The 15,762-nt window shown below is 38.3% G+C and overlaps 1 protein-coding gene across 1 annotated transcript in view; it reads left to right on the top strand.

The window, feature by feature from the left end:
* LOC139753183 (glucose-6-phosphate 1-dehydrogenase-like) overlaps positions 1-15,267 on the top strand; it is a 43,515-nt gene extending 28,248 nt beyond the window's left edge. The window contains exons 4-6 of the mRNA XM_071669378.1: positions 9,035-9,168; positions 10,526-10,677; positions 12,466-15,267. Of these exons, the coding sequence (XP_071525479.1) occupies positions 9,035-9,168; positions 10,526-10,677; positions 12,466-12,652 (473 nt within the window). The 3' untranslated portion in view covers positions 12,653-15,267. The remainder of the gene's footprint in view (positions 1-9,034; positions 9,169-10,525; positions 10,678-12,465) is intronic.
* The last annotated feature ends 495 nt before the right edge of the window (positions 15,268-15,762 follow it).

Here is a 15,762-nt window from a genome sequence, read left to right as displayed (position 1 = left end):
GCGGCAGCAGCAGCAGCTCCAATCACAGATGCAACATTAAGAGCAAAATTAGAAACAGTAGCAGTAAAAATATTGGAGACATTTACGAAGAAAAAGGAATGTGATGACATGAAGTTAGTAGCGACAAAACGTCTATAGATTTACGGAGGGTGTGTGTGTTTACTTGTGGAGGCTGACGTCACTAGTGGTGCCGCCCTGTTCCTGGAACCAGCCAGCCATCAATGCCTTCATCACCCACCCACCCACACACACACACGCACACAACGGAGGTAATTGGACTGACGAGCCAAAATTGATTACATTACAATTTTTTTCAGTGTGTCTAGGTGAGAAACATGGGCATGTGAATGCAACGTGTCAGTCTCTGTAAACATCTTAAACATCATTATGATTAAGTCTTTGTGATAGAAATTCGCTGGCAGCACCTAGGAAAATATAGTAGCGTCTCAGTGATGTGAGCCCGGCTTATAGTAAAGACTTCGTTATTGTTTAACCATCGACCCCATAAAACCCAATAAAGTTCTACGTAAAGAATATGATAACGAGTGTGGACGTATTGAGCGAAGGTGCATTCCTACCATGTTTCACCGTAATCAGCTCGTGAATGAAGGAATTGCACTGTGTTGCCGATTGCTGGTGAAAAAAGATGAAAATTATAAGAAACAGCAAAATAGTGTCTCTTCCCGAGGAGGGAAACATGATTACTATACATACGTTCTTTCGCACTCCGGAGACAGTTATACACACAACCAGATCGACAGGCGTGGTGAACCAGTGCAGGAAGCATTCCAAACGTGCTCTGGATTCTGTTCAGGCGTGACAGGTTTACTGCCCCATTTCAAACGTGCTCTAGATTCTTTTTGTGCGTGACAAGCCTGGGCCCTCGTTGTTCAAACGTGCCCTGGGATCTGTTCGTGCCTAACAGGTGTACGGCTCCTTTTTCAGGCGTGCTTTGGATTCTCCCTGCGTGGCAAGAAGACCCCCCCCCCCCCCCCCCCATGTTTGTGATGGTCCCCTAGATTCTCTTCCCGTGTATGACGCGGGCATCTAATCTCTATCTCGTTTTTGTATCCCATACGTTTTGTATTCTCTTTGTGCGTGACGATGGTAGTCTATCCCTCCCCTAGTGTTTGCATTGTGCTTTGGATTTTTATTTTACGTGAAATTCCCCTGTAAAAAAAAATATATATATCTAGAATGTCCATCCTAGATTTTACCCTGATAATTTTCTGCTCTGATGAATATGATTGTTACAGTAATATTACAGGATTTTTTACCCTGGGGACTATAGTTTTAACCAGAATTATGAAATGCTTTATGTAGTTGAGTTCCCAGTTACAATATGTTCTCTAGCACCAAGACTGAAAGGAATATATATGTATATATTATCCCTGGGGATAGGGGAGAAAGAATACTTCCCACGTATTCCCTGCGTGTCGTAGAAGGCGACTAAAAGGGAAGGGAGCGGGGGGCTGGAAATCCTCCCCTCTCTTTTTTTATATATATATATATAACAAATTCCATTAAAAGAATAACCTTGACGAGACGTTAAGGTAAAGTCTTGCTTTCTCTCTCTTGTTAGGCAATAGTGTTCTTTATTTAGCCTTTTTTATTTTTTTCTACGTTGTCTTATTTTTCACTTGATGTTTAATTTTCTTATTGATTATGTGTAGAAGCCTTTTCAGTAGATGAAAACTGGTTCAAACTGGGAATAGTTTTGGCGGGTTGTAAATAAAAGGATGCTAATTTGTTTTAGAGTACTCAGTGGATATGTTGGCAATAAGACAGTTTCACGGGGTATTTTGAAGTGTACATATCTTTTATCTCCTTATGGGATTAAGATAAACTGAAGGTATTCTAAATACCTTGGCTTGAGAGAGTATGCATCAGTGAAGGCGTGTGAATACCTATAAACTGGAGGTATTTTAAATACCATGGCTTGAGAGAGCATGCATCATTGAAGGCGTGTGAATACCTGACAGAGCAGGTATACTACAGGTCAGAGACATCGGGTTCTAAGCACAGTCTTGATCACTTTAGGTTAAGCAACAGTGGACTTGGAGCAGGTTTTTCTAGCTTCACAGAGGCGAGAGAGCGGATCGCTGCAGCGGCAGTGGAACCGGGCTTAATCCTGTGGAGCCAAGCAAAGTTTATTTTATCATTTGACATGAAAAACGCAAGACGGAAATAAACCAAGAGAACCAAAACAGAAACGAGTCAGACTTGACGATAGGTAACCGGAGAGGAGAAAAGAACCAGACGCAGCGAAAGTGAACCAGTGTAGAAAGGAACCGAAGCAGGAACCAGCCAGGTTTAAAGAATGAAAACGAAAGTTGCTCGACGCTAAGGCCCACGGGTAAGCGGGGGTGGAGCCTCAAATCGGAACTATTGGGTACACGTTATTCGCAGTGCTGTGAAAGGGAGTCGTGTGTTTTGAATGATATTTAGAGGTTATTTTTATGATCTTTCCAGTGTCTCTTTCCAGTGTAACCTCAATATCGATAGATATCGTGAGTGTGAGTGGGTTCGGTGTTGTACAACGCAAGCCATCTCGGGTGAAAGAAAAAAGTTCAAGAAAAAGAGTAAGAAATTAATCAGGACCTCGCAGGCGTTTGTAGACCTGACTGTTAAAGGAAGGATGGTTATAAGAAGAGGGGAAGACAAAAGGAGGAGAATACCATAGCTAGGCTGCTCGAGGGAAAAGGGAATCATAACATCCAATCCCACAGAAACTGTGGGAAGCAGCGGTCAAATGCATGCCACGGGTCCTACGGCCCCCTCATGTACACTTGGAATATAGGTTTTAAACAGCTTAAGTTCTGGGCACGAAAATTTGTCTTTGTACCAAGTAAGGCTGGATTATTCCCAGGTCATGGTGGAAAGATACTTGCAACGTTTTGGCTTCCAACCACTCCCCGACCGCTCCTTCCTTACCTGATTTTCCCGGGGTTTTCCCCCGCGACTTCCACAGGCCCTAGTGACTCACAGCAAGCCAGTCAGTTTGACACACTGGCTTACCTTCTCCACCATGTCTCTGTATACCACGTGTCTCCCACAGACCAACCTGGCTTGCCAGTTTTTCTGACACTTTCCCTCCCACGCTCGCCGTACCGAAGTGGCTTTCTCCCTCCACGCCTTTTCATCTTGGTTGGGGATACTTGAGTCACCGTGGGTACGTTAAGAACATCTGGGCTTATAACACCTGGGTTACCTGTGCTTGTGATATGGGGGTTACCTGGGTAATATGTGAATGCTTGCTTATAAAACTCCAGTGTGTGTAATTGTTCTCAGGTGTACAATTTATCACCTGTTTTTAGTTGGCTTGCAGAAAAAAAAGTCTTTTCACCTGGAAGGGTCCTTGGCCTTTGCAGCCTGCAGCATTGGGGTTGGAAACGGCTAGTATGCGTTTGGAAGCGTGCGGAATTATAGATTGATAGATACGCCTTTTCAGCGAATTCTCATATCTGTTGTGACTGATGGAAGGGGCACTTTGTACATAATAATCTAACAGGATCCATCAGTACAAACAAAGATGACGATTCACCCGTTATTTCCTCTTACATAATGAACTGTATTTATCTTCAGTTTGTACTTGAAAGAAAAATATTGGTGGAGGTGTGTAACGGATAGTCATGCCACCCAAACTGTGATTCATCCTCATAAATGTGTTCTATTACTGCCGAGGAGTGTTGGCCGGAGTTCCCTGGCCTGACGCACGAGTTGCTTGCATCTCGATGGTGTATTACGGTAGAGGCGTGAGGCAACGGCTGATTACCGGCCGTTGTTGGCCTCGGCGGTCTGGAGTCTATGTTGGATGTGGCGCAACCCTTGACCACTTAAGTCTTCCCCGCCATCCTACAGTTCCTTATGCTTATGTCTTCCCCTTTATGATTAGTTCTTCTCCTTTCGACCTTATTTACAATTTTCCTTTATTCGTTCATATCCGGTTCTAGTGTGTATTTTGTACTTTACAGACATTGTTTCAGTCTGTACTCTGATACTGTGAACTTGAACATAATTCGTGTATGCTTTCGTTATAAGAAGACTCGCGTATTTAGACATACAAGCAGACTGTTGCTGTCTGCACTGCTCTGTCAGTTGGCGTACATTGTTGCGACTCCAGTGCAGGTGGGTGCTGCATATTAGATGCTCCATTGCCCCCGTCCCCTGATTTGCTTATAATCCTATTCCGTTTCCTCCCAGTTCTCCTCCACCTCCTATTATATCATCCCGGCCCCCGCTGAACAGCTTGACTCAAGTCTCCGCCAATTTTTATTTTTACGTGGAGTTTATACAATAGGCATGTCGGCTTAAGACAATCTCCAACAAAAGTTCTTTACGTCACTGAACACTGCTTTTGGACCTAATGTGAGTGGCAGGAAGCCTTTTCATCGTGGTCTTTCTCCGTGCCTGACTTTTTTCAAGGGAGAAAAGAATAGAATAATATATATATATATATATATATATATATATATATATATATATATATATATATATATATATATATATAATATGTATGTATTCCTATGAGTCCACGGGGAAAATGAAACACGATAAGTGTTCATTTTCCCTGTGGACTCATAGTAATATCTTGATAACGCGCAAAAGTGTGATCCTTTCCTATATATATATATATATATATATATATATAATTTAGAATGAACAGCTGGGTTGAGTGTAGACCGACTGCCACAACTAGGATGCAAACCTATTCGCTTGATCCCGGACGGCCCGTGATTGCAACACGGTCAGGAACGCTGCACGCTACGTCGCATAGGTCTGAAGACAAGAAGAGTGATCAACACACGTGTTGATGAGATGTATGATTACTTGCGAGCTGTCTTTCCTGGATGATTGTTTTGTTGGACGGGTGGAAGATGAACAGTTGCTTTAGGAAGTTTGGTTGGGAATGGGTGATGAAAAATTGATCATGGGAGCATAAGATGGTTGATTGTGAACCATTTAAATATATAAATATTTGCTGACTTCTTATAGGTACATGTACTTAGTTACAAATTTGTTTGTAACTATCACACGCATGTCTGATATGCATTCTTATGTTACATATGTGCATTCATGAGTACTTGCAGACAGTCTTGTATACAGTCACAGACACACACACTCATAAAAAAGAGGCCAGGCAGGTAAGCTATAATGCAGACAAGAGGAAGGACAAAGGAGAAGAGAAAGTATGCTACATAGATGATGAGAGATAGAGCAACTCATGCTGTAAGTTAACTCTTTCATAAGTTGATTTGATTTTTTTATCTTTAGATTATTGGTTTAGTTCTGGCATTGCAGTTTAGTTGATAAGGCTGCTGACAAGCTTTATTGTGCTCAATGTGATGTAGATAATAAACAGTTTTTTGAGAAGCTTATTGATGTGAATAATTGATATCAAGGAAATTGAAACAGAATTATTGCATATAGAAGTAGAGGATGAATAAAAACCATCCTTACTTTTAGAGTTTTTCAGTATATTTTTCACTTTTGTTATTGTTATATTATGACAGCATTGCATGAATATAAAGAAAATTCCAAATGGTGCATTTCCCCTCAACCTTACAGAGGTATAAAAGGACCCCACCAAGGCTTTCTGTCAGGCAGTATGATGCAAGACCAGGTTGGTCAAGGAAACTAGCTGCTCCAGTGCTGATGTTGCCCAAGAGTTGAAGATAAATGTTTTGTAATGTTGAGGAACTTTGTTATTTCTTTACAGAAGAGTTGTGAAGTGTTATTCTACATATTCTTTCATTAGAATGGATGTAATTGTACCCTGAGCTGTAACTATAGACTATGAGGTGTGAGCAGTGCCTTAGATAGACTAGGAGCAGAGCCCCATTTCTTAATTTCCATGCAGAATTACTTGACTCTCCAATTAGAATTGAGACGAGGTTCAGTAATAGATGCTTTGGTGTTCATATATCATTTGAAAAGTCTTGGTGTTATGCACTGTGGATTGAACAGTAGAGACCAGTTTTATGATTGGCAAGTTTTTACTCAAAAGTGGATTCTTGCTGGATGGTTTTAGAAAGTATCATGTGGTTAATGGACCAGCCCATCATGTATGGAATAGTTTTGCATAATGGATGCTGTTGGGAATATATATATATATATATATATATATATATATATATATATATATATATATATATATATATATATTTTTTTTTTATACTTTGTCGCTGTCTCCCGCGTTTGCGAGGTAGCGCAAGGAAACAGACGAAAGAAATGGCCCAACCCCCCCATACACATGTACATACACACGTCCACACACGCAAATATACATACCTACACAGCTTTCCATGGTTTACCCCGGACGCTTCACATGCCTTGATTCAATCCACTGACAGCACGTCAACCCCTGTATACCACATCGCTCCAATTCACTCTATTTCTTGCCCTCCTTTCACCCTCTTGCATGTTCAGGCCCCGATCACACAAAATCCTTTTCACTCCATCTTTCCACCTCCAATTTGGTCTCCCTCTTCTCCTCGTTCCCTCCACCTCCGACACATATATCCTCTTGGTCAATCTTTCCTCACTCATTCTCTCCATGTGCCCAAACCATTTCAAAACACCCTCTTCTGCTCTCTCAACCACGCTCTTTTTATTTCCACACATCTCTCTTACCCTTACGTTACTTACTCGATCAAACCACCTCACACCACACATTGTCCTCAAACATCTCATTTCCAGCACATCCATCCTCCTGCGCACAACTCTATCCATAGCCCACGCCTCACAACCATACAACATTGTTGGAACCACTATTCCTTCAAACATACCCATTTTTGCTTTCCGGGATAATGTTCTCGACTTCCACACATTTTTCAAGGCTCCCAAAATTTTCGCCCCCTCCCCCACCCTATGATCCACTTCCGCTTCCATGGTTCCATCCGCTGACAGATCCACTCCCAGATATCTAAAACACTTCACTTCCTCCAGTTTTTCTCCATTCACACTCACCTCCCAATTGACTTGACCCTCAACCCTACTGTACCTAATAACCTTGCTCTTATTCACATTTACTCTTAACTTTCTTCTTCCACACACTTTACCAAACTCCGTCACCAGCTTCTGCAGTTTCTCACATGAATCCGCCACCAGCGCTGTATCATCAGCGAACAACAACTGACTCACTTCCCAAGCTCTCTCATCCCCAACAGACTTCATACTTGCCCCTCTTTCCAAAACTCTTGCATTCACCTCCCTAACAACCCCATCCATAAACAAATTAAACAACCATGGAGACATCACACACCCCTGCCGCAAACCTACATTCACTGAGAACCAATCACTTTCCTCTCTTCCTACACGTACACATGCCTTACATCCTCGATAAAAACTTTTCACTGCTTCTAACAACTTTCCTCCCACACCATATATTCTTAACACCCTCCACAGAGCATCTCTATCAACTCTATCATATGCCTTCTCCAGATCCATAAATGCTACATACAAATCCATTTGCTTTTCTAAGTATTTCTCACATACATTCTTCAAACCTGATCCACACATCCTCTACCACTTCTGAAACCACACTGCTCTTCCCCAATCTGATGCTCTGTACATGCCTTCACCCTCTCATTCAATACCCTCCCATATAATTTGCCAGGAATACTCAACAAACTTATACCTCTGTAATTTGAGCACTCACTCTTATCCCCTTTGCCTTTGTACAATGGCACTATGCACGCATTCCGCCAATCCTCAGGCACCTCACCATGAGTCATACATACATTAAATAACCTTACCAACCAGTCAACAATACAGTCACCCCCTTTTTTAATAAATTCCACTGCAATACCATCCAAACCTGCTGCCTTGCCGGCTTTCATATTCCGCAAAGCTTTTACTACCTCTTCTCTGTTTACCAACTCATTTTCCCTAACCCTCGCACTTTGCACACCACCTCGACCAAAACACCCTATATCTGCCACTCTATCATCAAACACATTCAACAAACCTTCAAAATACTCACTCCATCTCCTTCTCACATCACCACTACTTGTTATCACCTCCCCATTTGCGCCCTTCACTGAAGTTCCCATTTGCTCCCTTGTCTTACGCACTTTATTTACCTCCTTCCAGAACATATATATTAATATATATATATATATATTAATATATATTATTTATTTTGCTTTGTAGCTGTCTTCCGCATTAGCGAGGTAGCGCAAGGAAACAGATAAAAGATTGGCCCAACCCACCCACATACACATGTATATACATACACGTCCACACACACAAATATACACACCTATACATCTCAACGTATACATATATATACACACACAGACATATGCATATATACACATGTACATAATTCATACTGTCTGCCTTTATTCATTCCCATCGCCACCCCACCACACATGAAATAACAACCCCCTCCCCCCTCATGTGTGCGAGGTAGCGCTAGGAGAGGACAACGAAGGCCACATTCGTTCACACTCAGTCTCTAGCTGTCATGTAATAATGCACCAAAACCACAGCTCCCTTTCCACATCCAGGCCCCACAGAACTTTCCATGGTTTACCCCAGATGCTTCACATGCACTGGTTCAATCCATTGACATCACGTCAACCCTGGTATACCACATTGTTCCAAGTCACTCTATTCCTTGCATGCCTTTCACCCTCCTGCATGTTCAGGCCCCGATCACTCAAAATCTTTTTCACTTCATCTTTCCACCTCCAATTTGGTCTCCCACTTCTTCTCGTTCCCTCCACCTCTGACACATATATCCTCTTGGTCACTCTTTCCTCACTCATTCTCTCCATGTGACCAAACCATTTCAAAACACCCTCCTCTGCTCTCTCAACCACACTCTTTTTATTACCACACATCTCTCTTACCCTATCATTACTACATAGGTTGTTTATGTATTTTAACTTTGCAGTATGACTTCCTAATGGAAATGAGAGTAAATCTTAGGGGATAAGCCTCATAGACTGTACTGTGCAACTATGATCTTTTTTAAAATTTTCATGTAGTTTACATGTACTGAAGTGACATGACCCTTGTGCCACAGGTAAAGCTTTGAATGAGCGGAAAGCTGAAGTAAGGATCCAGTACCGTGATGTGGCTGGAGATGTCTTTCATGGCCAGAGCAAAAGGAATGAACTTGTCATCCGTGTCCAACCAGGAGAAGCTATCTATTGCAAGGTTAGTTCTCCTGATTATGTATTGAAGCCCTAAAAATGAAAACTCTTGTGAAGCTAGTGTAGGTCACCCCCTAGTAAATGCATTGTTCATTAATGATAGTGGGACTCTATTTTTGTGATAGAAGACACTGGAGAGTAGGAGTTATTACTAAGGGAAACTATGTACTGTTGGTTTAGTATTAGTGAAGACTGTTCATTGTGACTTCTGCAGTATTTTAGTAAGAGAGTATTTTTAGTAAGTGAGGCTTCTACTTTAGAGGTAGATCTAGGGCAGTGGTTCCCAACTGGTGAATTTCCTAGGGATTATGTTCAGTATCTGATAACGTGTGAATGGCCATGATAAATTGATGATATATGGCTTTTCAGTGTATTAATAGTTATTGTAAAATACGTATAACATTTCATTTTTGTTGTTTGTTTCCATTCAGCATGTATATATCTTCAGATGTACACATTTTAGTTGATGACAAAATAAGTGGTGAGCCACAGGCTCTTCAGATAAGTTTTGTTGGGCCATAACTCAGAAGGTTTGGATCCTTTGTTTTCAGGGAAGCTCTTAGAAACAGGGTATGGTTTTTAGGAATTTTTTTCAAAACATTTGTTTCTATAGTATTGAAGGATAGTGCAAGTGCTCAAGGTTGGCAGAATATATATATATTCATATATATATATATATTCATTTTATCCCTGGGGATAAGGAATTAAGAATACTTCCCACGTATTCCCTGCGTGTCGTAGAAGGCGACTAAAAGGGGAGGGAGCGGGGGGCTGGAAATCCTCCCCTCTTTTTTTTTTTTTTTTTTCCCAAAAAGAAGGAACAGAGGGGGCCAGGTGAGGATATTCCAAAAAAGGCCCAGTCCTCTGTTCCTGACGCTACCTCGCTAATCCGGGAATAGTTTAAAAGAAAGAAAAGAAAGATATATTCATTTATTTATTATACTTTGTTGCTGTCTCCTTCATTAGCAAGGTAGTACAAGGAAACTATAGACTTAAGTAGACTGAAAAATTGACACAAAATTTATGTAAAGGGCATTATACATTGTGTTGCAGTATATTGTTATTACTCTTCAGAGAACAGCAACATATTTGTTTTCAGGATAGTTATTTTTTTTCATATTCACGCTCTGTATAGTGTTGCACATATGAATTTCTTGCAGAAAGTGCAGATGATAGGAATGTGTTGTGTACAAAACATTTTCAGGGACTGAATATTACAAATGATTTTGATAATTGCAATTGTCTTGTCAGGTAATAAATTTTGCTAAAAATTTGAGAAACTTTAACAAGATAATGCCTTTAAAAATGCATGATTCACTGCAAGCATTTTGCTGTCTGTTTCAACTCCTTAATTTTCACAGGTGATGACAAAGACCCCTGGCATGTCATTTGGGTTAGAGGAGACAGAGTTGGACCTGACGTATGGGGATCGCTACAAAGGTGCCAAACTTCCGGATGCATATGAACGTCTTATTCTTGATGTCTTCTGTGGCTCACAAATGCACTTTGTCAGGTATTATAACCAAAATATTTCTTTCAGCAAAATGTTGGATTTTTTCTAAATTTTGACCCATTCATTTTTCAAATTTTGAGTTGTTGAAAAAATTTATCTTGAGGGGACCTTAAGGATGGCCAACATTACTGACTTTTGAAAATGCTGACTGAAGACCAGAACAGCAGAAATGTCACCCTAGCACTGAATAACTTCATATGAACAGATATATTAATCACCACATATTTAGTCCTGCAAACGTGATTAGTGCAATAGTGCTCATCACAATGAGGAGAATTTTAATTTCAGTATTTCTTTTTAGTTCATAACCTCAAGCATTAGGTTGATTGTATTCTTCCTTTGTTTGGATGTGGTCAGAATGGAGACAGATCACCCAGAAACATACATAGAAATTGTATGTTGATTAATTTTAGCTTAGAATTATTGAGAATAGGAACAAAAGTTAGAGCTGAATCTGTCATTTTGGTCAGTTATAGGGGACTACTTACACTTTCCGGGAATATTGGGACCATGCCCATGGATGCTGTCCTTATTCACCATTCACAATCTATCCTTTTACCACTGATCATACAGTGCAGTAGCACAGCATAGAATTGCCTCAACACCTGGATTTAAATGGAGGCACCTGCCACTTTTTTGTGCATTGATTATCCCTCTTTTTTATGAATGTACATTGTACATATATTGAGACCGTTTGGTACATGCTCCATTGCTCAAGATGAATACTTGGCAGATGTACATGATATCCCACTTCCTGGTCATTTGACCAGTCTGCGTTTGGGCTTTCACGGTGAATATATTTATTGATGTATATAGGTTTAGATTACTTTTATTCTCCATAAGTTGATATGATTTTTTATCATTAGAGATTATTGGTTTAGTTCTGGCATTGCAGTTTAGTAGTTGATAAGGCTGCTGACAAGCCTTATTGTGCTCAGTGTGATGTAGATGGTAAACAATTCTATAAGTAGCTATTGGTGTGAATAAGATAAGTGGTGTCAAGGAAATTGAAACAAAATTATTACATATAGAAGAAGAGGATGAATAAAAACCATCCTACTTTTAGTGTTTTGGTTATCACTCGCAGTATTATCTTTAGCCAATTGATGATTAGACTTAATGAAGGCTTTGTTTTACTTCAGGGCCAGGCTTTCAAGACATTCATAAAATTTTGATGTTGATGCTTGAGGTGCTTCAGATGTTTTCGAAACAAGCGTACCAAATGATCATCAGGGACTCAACATGTTTTGAATTATCTAATGAAACTCCTTTTCCTTAGATATCATAATTTAGATAAGTAAATAGAAGTTGCACGGTATGAGTAGGTATTAAGAGAAAGAAACATACAAGAAAGGTGAATGCTTTGGTGAAAGCATTATAGATGTGTGAGTATGAAGGCCTGTTAAGATAGTATGATCATATTGAATGTATGAGAGATGATTGAAGATATATAGGATTTAGTGAAAGGTATGAAAACAGATTGGCAAATTCAGTATCAGGAGATTGGTTGTTCCTACTTACAGTAGAACCTTTTTTGTTTGCAAGGATGAACGGTTTAAGAGAGACATGTCTTGCCTAACTTGTCAACACAGTGTGTAATTATGATTATTTAGTCACATTCTGAAAGTGCTAGAAATTAAACTATTCAGCTTAGAAACTGAATTTAACTAAGCATTCTAAAAACAAGAATGATTGATACTTGAATGTGTGTACTAGATTTTCTCTTGAATTTTTTATAAATAGTAGTTTGATATATCTTAAAATTTATATCATATGTCACATTTAAAGGAGTGATGAACTGGCAGAGGCCTGGCGAATCTTCACACCTCTTCTTCATAAGATCGAACAGGAGAAACCTCATCCCATTCCCTACAAGTATGGATCACGAGGACCAGTAGAAGCTGATCAGAAACTAGCTGAAAACAACTTTGTTTACTCTGGGTCATATAAATGGAACAAACCCAGTGTGCTTTAGATTGGACAATGCATGTAGTTGGCAATTATTTGCCTGCAATAAAAATGGTCAGTTAAAGGGTGTATATAGATTTATCTTAAATCCTATACTTCCTTAAAGAATAAGGAAATATTGTGGCACTGAATATGATCAGTAATAAAGGAACCATATCCTATCTGTAGGACTGAATTTATTTTCCATGCCCCTTTTCCACTTTATTATAATAAGCACATGACATTGATAGACTGGCAAGTATATACTTTAGAAAAAGTACCAATTAGAAAGTTTTGGTTGTAAGTATAAGTGTAAGAATTTATCATACTGTATGAACATTTCAGTTATTAAAGTATCAAAATGCATGTGTGCAAGTGTTTACTGGCTGTTTTTATGATGTTATTACTTGATTGCAGAGACTGAATTATAATGGTTAATCTAATTATATAAAAAAAAATTAATTAGCACAAAGAAAGAATTTCCCTTAAGAGGTGGAACATGAATAAACCTTGCTGCAGGAACAGAGTATCTGTATAAGTAACATTATTTTTTTTAATTACCTTAAGCATGTCTCGTTTATGTTGCCTGATTTACGGAGTAATTCGTTAATGTCTGCACATCATGTCATCTGTTATACTGCAAGATGGCTGCATTCAAGGCTGTAAGGTAAGAAAGACATTATTGTGATAGTGAAAGATAGCTGTATTGTGATGATAATATATTAACTGTAATGTATATAAAAACCATAAAGTAACTAATGACATACATGAATGTAAGTAATGAAAATCTGTTTTCTGTTGTTATTGCTTTGATCTATGGTTCTTTTTTTTCATGTTAAAACACTGTATGATTATATTTATTTTGGATATTTGAATAATAATATTTTGAATTGCATTTACCTGTTTTGCTTTAAAGTTAAAAGAGGATATGTAGATGATAATGTGTTTGAAGGATGTATCATCATACAATGTATATTTTTCCACGGTCTTGAGTAATTGTTGGATTGTATTACCTTACCTGTACAGTCTTTGGACACTGAAATTGAACTCCTCAGTTTACTTATCAACACTCAGGTGCTGCTTATCAAGACCTTTTTTGTCCTTATTGTGCCACAAAGGAATGGACATTTTTTCTAGAGACTAGAGTTTGCAAGGAAGTTCCCCATTAGGTGACACTTTTTGGTTGAGTGAAATGTGCTAGGAAGTTTTATGCTAGGTGAATTAGAATTTTCTTGATTATTCAATGTAGCTGATGCATAACTGTATGATACTGAGATTTTGGCGTTCACAGCATATAGTGATGTATAACACTGAAGATTCTGGTCAGTATTTGGAAGATTAGTATATATCTTCCAGAAAGGACCGTGAGATGCTTATAGCTCTTTCCATGTGATTCGTCATAGAAGTTTAAAGATGTTTTTATTGTGCAAGAATTCATGGATGAAGCTAATTGATTTTCATTTAGAATGGCTGTGAAAAGTACAAGGAAAAGGTATTGTCATGGATTGTAAAAGAGATTTAAAAAAGGAGATAAAACACAATATTCATTTGAATTTGAAAACTGCTTTTGCTTTTTTCTTTTGAGAATATGTGTTACCCATGTTAAGTAAAATAGAATGGATTTTCATTGTTCAGTAATAAAAGTCAGTCTGTGTCAGAAAGTATTCTAGGGCAAGTCCTCTTGATTGTTTGTTTGTTTTATCCCTTTTCTTTATATAAAATTCAAGGGTTTCCCCACTTGGCATCAATAACCAATGCAAGTCTAGGAACTGGGAGCTGTCTTAAGTGGATATGACTGAAAAATTTATCTACTTTGGATTCAGGTGATGCATTTGATGCATAGTGTGTATACAAGATGCTAAAACTTTCCTCTCAGGGCAGGGTTTGGACCAACATATCCATCATGTCAGACATTTTTTATGACATCTTTAGGGATGCATTGTAATGGAGCATGTTATAATTGATTTTTAAAAGTATTTTCATTGATTTTGCTGAACTGATATTTTCAAGTGGCAATCAATGATATTCTATTTTGAAAAGATAGATGTACATAGAGGTATTTAGGATTTTCATATTCATATTGATACTCACTGAAGAGTTAGGTCTGCTTTGGTCTGTGATTGAATCTTCAGTTTGTGATTATTTCTAGATCAGAAGATAATATGTTAGAGAATTTACTCTTGCCATCAAAAACCTTACTTATGAAAGGAATGAACCTCAGTCTGAGTTTAATAAGCCACAGCTACTAGGGTTGTCAAAAGCTACCTAAATGATGTGTGATAGTGCATTATCATCATTCCAATTCTAATGAGTCATTTTTTTTATACTCTTTTATGTAGTGATTCTTACATACTAGATAGCTATAGTTTAGTTTTCTAAGGGTGAATGATTGTTGAACATATTTCAGAGGAAAAGATCCCATGTAATGTTTAGCATGTAATTAACAGTTTTGATATATCGCTTTTAATAAGGTTGCAGGTTTTAAGCTAACACGCATATAGTTTCAGGCTGTGGTAGATAATCATTATTTCATTCTGAGTTCTGAAGTTAATAAGCTTTATATTCATATTTGTTGAAAGATTGATAGATTGTATCATGTTCTGATATTTAGTATTTAAATAAAATGTCTCAATTAGTTCAGTATATTGCCATCTTATTGTTATTCCTATCCATTTATAAAGAGAAAATTTCAGCACAATTTATATTTGCTCATGAAATGAAGACAGTTGCTGTAGTTGCTTGTTTTTACTTTATTCATGGAAATAAGAAAACTGTTTGCATATCTCCACAACTTCATACCATAAATTATCCTTTTTGTATATCCATAATTGTGTCTCCATTCTCAGTTTGATAAGGGGGATCGCCTATGTTCAGCTTCAGCTGCATCACAGACACATGGTCATTCTATACTGTGTTAGATGGTGTTTATCAATTGCAAAAATTTCCTCATGATTTATCCCTCTCATCAAGGTAACTCATATTTCTGTATGAATATCATTCCTCATTTTAAAATATTATTTGCAATATTATGTAATTTCCTTTATATAACAAGTTTGTCTCTTTATGTCTCATTCCCTCTCATTCATTATCTTTCAAATACCTTTGTATCTATCTGTATGTCTGATAATTGTTCCTTTT

Source organism: Panulirus ornatus, chromosome 14 (genome assembly GCF_036320965.1).
Source record: "Panulirus ornatus isolate Po-2019 chromosome 14, ASM3632096v1, whole genome shotgun sequence".
NCBI lineage: Eukaryota > Metazoa > Arthropoda > Malacostraca > Decapoda > Palinuridae > Panulirus > Panulirus ornatus.
The sequence above is the reverse complement of the archived record's forward strand: the minus strand, read 5'-3'. Positions and strand labels throughout refer to the sequence as shown.